Source organism: Centrocercus urophasianus, unplaced genomic scaffold (assembly GCF_019232065.1).
Source record: "Centrocercus urophasianus isolate 14NV4802_14NV808 unplaced genomic scaffold, USGS_Curo_1.0 seq_1020, whole genome shotgun sequence".
Lineage (NCBI taxonomy): Eukaryota > Metazoa > Chordata > Aves > Galliformes > Phasianidae > Centrocercus > Centrocercus urophasianus.
Genome location: NW_024884166.1, coordinates 58445 through 66165, shown reverse-complemented (window position 1 = coordinate 66165; position 7721 = coordinate 58445). Strand labels below are relative to the sequence as shown.

The window sequence follows — 7721 nt, the reverse complement described above, 5'->3', positions numbered from 1 at the left end:
GAGCTCTTCAGATGATGGATATATGAATGGAAGTCTTCAGATGTTGGTTGGATGGATGGATGGATGGATGGATGGATGGATGGATGGATGGATGGATGGAGCACTTCAAGTGATGAATGGATGGATGGATGGATGGGTGGATGGATGGACGGATGGATGGACGAAGCTCTTGAGATGTTGGATGGATGGATGGAGCTCTTAAGATGATGGGTGGATGGATGATGGGGCTTTTCATTTTTTGTATGGATGGATGGATGGTGCTCTTCAGATGTTGGTTGAATGGATGGATGGAGCTCTTAAGATGATGGGTGGATGGATGATGGAGCTTTTCATTTTTTGTATGGATGGATGGATGGATGGATGGATGGTGCTCTTCAGATGATGGATGGATGGATGGATGGATGGATGGATGGATGGATGGGGCTCTTGAGATGATGAATGACTGAATGGATGGGGCTCTTCAGATGATGGATGAATAAACTTACGGATTTACCTCCCCTGAGATTGCTGGCAGCTGACTGAAAGAATAGTGTGGGAGAGGTCTGCGTGAGTGTGCGATGTCTTTTGGGCCATATCTTGCAACCCCAAGCCAGGACCCTTAGTTGCAACACAGCTATCATGGTTCTATGGTTTGTTTTTTAGTTTGTTTTTTTTTTGTTTTGTTTTTTTTGGGTTTCAGTATTCCACATCAAAACATCATGTAGTGTACGGGGCATTAAAGTGTTAATGCCCCAGTCCCAGGTACCTATCCCTGTACATTACAGAAGCCACGGGATCTGGCCCTTCCGGGTGGGGGGGCCGCTCTCTTGCTGCCTTGCAGTGGGTGCTGGAGGTGCTTTCCTAGCCGTTCCAAGCTTTTCAGGTTTGACTCAGTCCCGGGAACTCTCTCTCTCATCTTGTCTGATTTATTAATCTCAATTTCAATTAAATTGTATATATTGTGTTATCTTGTATTCCGATATTATAGTAAAATAAGTTTTCCTCCATAGATTTTTGCTGCTGCTCTTTTCCTCCCTTCCTTCCTTCCCATTTTTGTGGGACTGGGGTGGGGAGGGAGGGCTGTCGCCCCTGTCACGGACATAGATTGATCTGGTCAACTCTGTGACAGCAGCCTTCTCCACACACACCTCTCTGGTTGTGCCAGTGCTTCCCTGAGGGCTGGAGGGCGGCCAGCCCTGCAAACTGGGGGCTCCCAGATGCACCATTCCATCCCTCATGCGCTGTGTTTATGTGTAATGGGCTCTTGTCTGGTTGGGAAAACACCCTATGCAGATCCCAACCCTGAGCCTGCAGTCTCACCTTGCCTTCCTCTTGTCCTCACTTATTCCCTCCTCAGACTGCGTTGTATCCACTGGAATGGTGAGGTGGATCCAGCTGGTGAGGGGTGGCAGTGCAGGAAATTCTTCTGGAATTGAGAAGGAGAGATCTTGTCAGAGGAGACTGACTGTAGACCTGCTGGCCCAGTGACACACAGGGGTGCTCAGGCCTGTCCCAAAGCACCCGAGAGGGCTGCCTCTGCTCCCCTCACAGATGCAGAGACCGCGGGCCCTCTGTGCCTCATGCCCAGCTCCTCCTCTCTGGGGTGTAGCTGTGTTTTGGGACTGCATTAATGGCTTTGCTTTGGGAAAGAGGAGCTGGGTGGTGCCTGGGAGGTGACAGTTCCTTTTGGGGGCTCATTTCCTAGGGAAAGGACAGGGCTGATGACCCCCCAGTGCTCTTGCCATGCCCTGGGATGGGAGCACTTGTGGGAATTTCACCCAGCATCTTAGATTTGATGAGGACAACGTGCAGTCAGGAGGAGAGGCAGAGCTGAGCTGGTGCAAATGGTTTCACAAGTCAGGGCCTTTGGGTGATGGTGGGCTGGGGATTTTCCCATCACGTGTTGGTTGTGTGTGGCATGGAGAGGGACTGGCAGCTGCTTTACCTCTCTTGCCCTGGCCAAGACGTGGCAAAAGCCTTTTGGAGGCCCTGCAGGGTTTCCCAGGTGGTAGTTTGGGTGCAAACTCCCATTTAAACCTGTACAAAAGGAGAAGACACGGTATGACCCAGGGCTCCTGCTGCCCTTTCTGCTGGCTGGGATCACCTGCTCGCAGGCAGATTCTCACATCGCCTAGAGGCCATAATTCCCCAGTATCGACTGCGCCCTGATACCAAGGACTGTCTTGGGAAACGGGGTCACCCAGGCCACGGAGGGATGAAAATGTCACCTAAATTCCTTCATCTCTCCCATCAGATCTACCTCACAGATATGTCTGCAATCCAGGAAGCATTTCCTGGAGGTGACTTGCTGAAATGTCCGCCTCTGGAGAGAAGGTCAAGCCTTCCCTCAGTTCCCTGAGCAATTGACCTGCGACCTGAGTTGTTGGCAAGCACCAGAGGAGCCCGGCACGCTGACTCTAAGAAAGCATGGAGTGTGGTGCAGGGTGGAGTCCTGTGGCCAAATTCCATGACCGCCCTGTGAGGATGGGGCCTTGATGATACTATTGGAACAGATAAGCTATCCTGCTTTCTTGGCCCACCCTGAGCCAAGGCTTTCCACCTTACATGTTTTCAAATAAACTTTGCAGGACAAAGGTATATTTGACTTGGGAGGCTCAAGCTCCACCTGAAAGTAAGAAATTGTATAAAATGGCATGAGAGAGGAGGAATATGGGGGGGTGGAAGGATGCCATACGCAAGTGGGGAAGCAGGGGCCGCAGCCACAAACATACTCACCTGGGAAAGACGATGACTCGGCCTGAGGAAGTCAGGGAGGCTACAGCCTCCACCTGGGACACCACTATGTCCAGCAGCCAGGGGACCTGCAGGGGAAGAACAGGGAGGATGTGGGACATCCTTGTCACGGCTGAGGCACTGGGGACACGAGGAGCCCAAGGCAGGGAGAGCAGCACAGCACTTGCACGGCCCAAACAGCTGGCCAGGTCCTGATGGGCTGTGTGCGAGCAGCTCTGGGCTCATGAGGCTGCCCAGGACATGGAGAAACCAAAGCTCACCTTGAAAAGAACTTTTTCTAGGTTCTCCTTCCCGCTTCCTCAGGCAGTGGGAGACGAGAGACGTTGTGCCAAATATGCAGGCCTTCCCAGTCTGCCGGCTCACAGATGCAGCTGTGGCCATCTCAGAGAATCTGAGGGCCTCCAGCTCCTTGTGGCCTGGAAAATCACACGGCAGAGGTTGTCATGCAGCAGCCACTCCGTGGGTGCTTCCCAAGTGCTGCTTATTGCAGTCACCACCCAGGACAGCCTCGTACTGGGACGGGCTCCATGGAGGGAGGGTGAGGTTTGCTTTTGAGAATGGAGGCGATGGCTCCCTTTTTCCCGTCTGTGCAGCAAGAAAGGGTTTAAGCCTCCTCCTACCTGGCAGGTAATCCTTGTAATCCGTGACGTTACGGATGCCTGCAAGGTTCCTGGCTGGGTGAAATGCAGGCCACTGAATAATCATGGTCCCATTCTCGGCCTCGATCTGCTTGGAGGCAATGCTGAAGGAACCGAAGGTGGGAATTTGAACTCCCTGCACGTGGAAGAGAAGGGAAGGGCTGAAGTGTTAAGGCTGGAGGAAGAGCTGAAGGTTGCCCTGTCCACGGACGGTGCTTTGGGTCCTGCTGTGCCCTCTCCCACTGCTCGGAAGCTCAGGCAGGGCAATGGGAAGGATCTGCACGGTCCTCTCCCTCCCTTTGCCCTCCAAAAACACAACCCAGTAGTCAGGGCAGCAGCAGCCTCAATCCAGAGGCTTCCAGAGTTCGTGATCAGCCCCAGCATACATGCTGTAGTCATACCATGCATGTGGGAGGCCCACTGGTACCCGACAGGCATTTTGGGGGGGTGAATACCCTGCTTTCTGCGGAGGGGGAGAGTCATTGCGTTCTGTGGCCCAAGGCAAGGGACTCCCACCCCTCCAAGCAGACAAGCAGGAAGAAGGTGCCGACCCACCTTGCGCAGCAGGAGCTGCTCTTGGACGTAGTCAGCCACCGCATCCCAGACAGCAACTCGCTCTGCAGGGCAAAGGAAAAGCAGGTCACACTCTGCTTCTGCCGCTTCTCCTACTGGCTCAGAGCAGGAGGGAGGCAGCAGATGGAAAATGTCGTCGCCATCCCCAGCCCCACACGGAGGCAGCCCTGAGGTGGTCCCCGTGCTGGTTCTTGCCCGCTCAGCGCCAGGACTCACTGGCAGCTCTGCTCCCCTGCTGGCTGTGGACCCACATACCTTTGGCGGTGACCTCTGGCATTCTGTAGCCCCGCGGTGTGGCGGGGCCATCCTCCCAGAATTTTATCTCGGCCTGCTTGGCACAAGCAGGATGCTCCACATTGGCAACAGCCATGCTGGAGCTCATCCTTCAGGTACATCTGCTCTCTGCCAGATGCTCCTTCAGGATGCGGGACCCACCACCACGCTCTGCCTTTATACCCCTCCCAGGTGCCCGTGTCACAAACGTCGCCATGGTGACCCGGTGACAGCATGGCCAGTGCTGCCTGCTGCCCATTGTGATGTCAGCACAGCAGCCTGCTGCCTGACAGCCCGGCTCTGCCCCTTGGTGCCTGGCACTCCCCAGACCTGGAGCCCTCGTGTGCCGGCAGCACCACAACAGAGGTGTTGCTGGCGCCCCCTCGGGCAGGCTGGTCTCACTGTCAGATGCTGAGTCTGTGATCTTCTGAGGTTCTCCCTGTGCTGGCCTGAACTCCTTAGCCCTAAACTGCAGGCATTTGGCTGATCTGGAGCTCAGTGGCTGCAGGCTCGCTTGCTCCCCTTGGGCACCGAGGGCAGGCTGGCCTTCGAGCTCCATGAAGACCACCGGGTGGGTTTTGCTGCCCTTACTCAGCCCAGGTCTGGTGCTTGGCCTTGGGTTCCACGTTAGTTTGGCTGGATGTTTTTCAGGCAGAAGCCAGCTCTGGAACACCCGTGCCCTCTTAGAGATGGCCAGCCAAATGCCTGGAGAGGATGGGAGAGAGAACCAGCATTTCCAGGGAGCTCGGCAGCAGACCTCTGTTCTCTGTTTTCCTTCTAAAGTTTCCTTCTAAAATTTCCTTCAATTTCTCTAAGAGCAAGAGGAAGGAAATTTCATTTCAAACAGCATTTCAAAGGAAATGTGATACCCTGAAAACCAGTTTGGACGTGGGACTAGTTTTTAGTCACAATACAGTTTAGAAGAAAAAAATGCAAACGCCTCTATTGAATGCTAAATTGCAGTTATTCTACATGGAGCCTGCGTGTCAGGGAGCCTGAGCCTTCCCACCAGTGCTGCATTCCATGGCAGCAGTGGGGCAATCTGACAAACTGGCACCTGGCATGGAAGTGTGTGTGGAGCAAAGGTGTGGAACTGAGCTCCTTCATGTAGAAAAAATGACACCACTGACCTTCACTGATGTCTACTGAGACAAAACAGCAGATGTCAGCTTTGGCATCACATAGTAGCAGCATGAAGTATACTGTGAAGAGCTGCAACCTTGTAATAAAGCAAGGATTGTAATAAAGCTAGGATTTATCCTAGCAAGGATTGCAGCCTTTCAAGACCTAAAGGGAGCCTACAAACAGGAGGGGAATCAGCTCTTTGAAAGGGGAGATACCTGCAGAACTGAAATCCTTCTGGCCCAGCTGGACCACCCAGGCTAGCCGGCCTGCCGGCTTTCGGCCTGCCAGTGCCTTTTGACCAGTCTGCCAGCTTTTGGCATGGCAGAACCCCTTTGGCTGGCTGGGAGGGGTCTGGAAACGTAGAGCTTCATGGGCCAGCTGGCTGGCCACCTTTCGCCTGGCAGTGCTCCCCTGAACAGCCAGCCGGCTTTCAGCCTGGCCTAACAGGCTTTGTAAGAGTTCCCCAGCCAGTCAGCCAGCTTGACCGAAGATTCGGGATCTCCCACAAGGGCTGGGTGCAGCCGGTCCACACAGCCCCAAGGCAGACCATCCAGGCTGCCACATCAGGTGGTGGATCACTGAACGTCTCAGGCAGACGGCAAAGAAGATCAGGCCTAGCAGGGCTCCTCCCCCCCCGCCCCTCCCCCAGCCAACATGCCTGTTGAGGCCTGGCAGAACCCCCCTGGGCCAACTGCTCTTATATCTCCATTAGACCTTGTTCTGCTGTGGAGAACAGGTAGGAGCAATTCACTTGTCTGGCAAAGGGGTGGAGCCTGGTTCCAGCCCTCCCTGACCTCATTTAGGGCTGGCTGCCCCCTGTGAGGGCTCTCTGCATGGAGCTGTGTTCTTTTTTGGTGTTCTGTGTGCCCTGATCTTCAGAATGGGTTCAGCAGTTTGGTCTTTGTTTTCTGGATTGAGTTCTTTACTTTTTGGCTTCCAAAGGCGGGGCGCCCACGTGCGCTGCGGCAGACCGAAGTGGAGTCGGAGGGGCCCAGCCGGCACAGCCCAGGCCGGCAAGCCACGGCGCAGCCGAGCGAGGCTCCGAGCTGGTGAGCCTCTGCCCAGAGGGACCGCATCCAGCACGGCAGGCGTCGGCTGGTTAGCGTGCGAGGCCGGGACAGCTCGCAGGCTGCGGCTCCGGGGCGGGCAGAGCAAGTCCCAGCGCCAGTGACATCAGCCGGGCTGCTGGAACCTGCGTGCTGTCGCGCCGCGTTTCCATGACGACGGCGGCCCCCCCCCCCCCCGAGGAGCCGAGGGCAGCTTTCTGCCGTGTTTGTTACCCGATGAAGCCCATTGCGGGGGTGCTGGGCAGACAGCCTTGCCACAAAGGCCCGTGCTGCAGCAGGATTGACAGCACGACTCCTTTTGTTTCTCCTTGAGCCCTGGGCAGGCTTCGGGAAGAAAACCAAGAGGAGAAAGAGGGCACCGGCTGTTCCCCTGGACTGTGCCATCAATTGGTTTATTCCGTGCTAGAAAGGCTGGAGCTGCTTGCAGCAGCTCTGGATGCCTCACCCGTGGGATGGATGCATTGCTGATGGATGCAACTTCCCCGTGGCTGGGAGAGGTTCTCCAGATCCTCATTGCAAACGGCCTCCCCAGTGACTGCAGCTCTGGGTGATGGTTAAATACTGGGGCAATTGGTGACGTACCTTCCTTCATCGCTGCGCTCACGTGGCAAGGAGCAGACCCACTGCCTTGCTTACTGCCTTTACTGCTAGCTTCTCCTTTGGCTACAGATGCTGCCAGTATTATTGTTTCTACTATTTTGTCATAGGCAGTAAAATAAGCCTATCTCAAAGATGTTGGTGTCTTTGTTCTCCCTGTTGAGCCCATTGAGTGGTACAACAGCATCAGCACATGATGGGCACGTAACTTGGACATCAGCAACATGACTTGAAAGGCCAGCATCAGGAACGTCTCCTTTGGAGAGAGACTGAGAGGTTTGGGCTCGTTGAGCCTGGAGAACAGAAGGCTCTGGGGAGACCACGTGACTGCCTTTCAGCACACGGGGCCTCACAGATCACCCAGTTCCAACCCCCTGCTGTGGCCAACAGCGAGATCAGGCTCCCGGTCAGTTTGCCCAGGGTGCCATCCAGCCTGGACCTGAACACCCCTCAGGACGGGGTATGCGCAGCGTCTCTGGGCAGCCTGTGCCAGCAGCTCACCAGCTTCTAAGTGAAAAACTTCCCCTGGACGGGTTTATTTTTCTGATATGTGTGGGTGAGGTTTCTTTGCTCTGAAGTGCCTACAACTCGCATTTCTGGAACTTGGAAACCCTGCTCGAATGGCAACAGAGCATCTCCAAAGGCACCAGGTGTGCCTGCGTATGCCGGAGGATGACGGGAATCCTTCTGCAGCCTCTCTTGCCAGCGTCTGTTG

The 7721-nt window shown here is 55.0% G+C and overlaps 1 protein-coding gene across 1 annotated transcript; it reads right to left on the bottom strand.

Annotated features, from left to right (window-relative positions):
• Positions 1-1299: 1299 nt before the first annotated feature.
• LOC122167057 (coiled-coil domain-containing protein 81-like) lies at positions 1300-4314 on the bottom strand (the record flags this gene model as incomplete). Its single annotated transcript, XM_042831284.1, has 7 exons — positions 4200-4314; positions 3927-4036; positions 3354-3507; positions 2994-3149; positions 2716-2845; positions 1925-2016; positions 1300-1405 (listed from the first exon to the last, which is right to left on the bottom strand). Coding segments are annotated over exons 1-7 (863 nt in total), but the record flags the coding sequence as incomplete, so codon positions are not given.
• Between the last annotated feature and the right edge of the window lie 3407 nt (positions 4315-7721).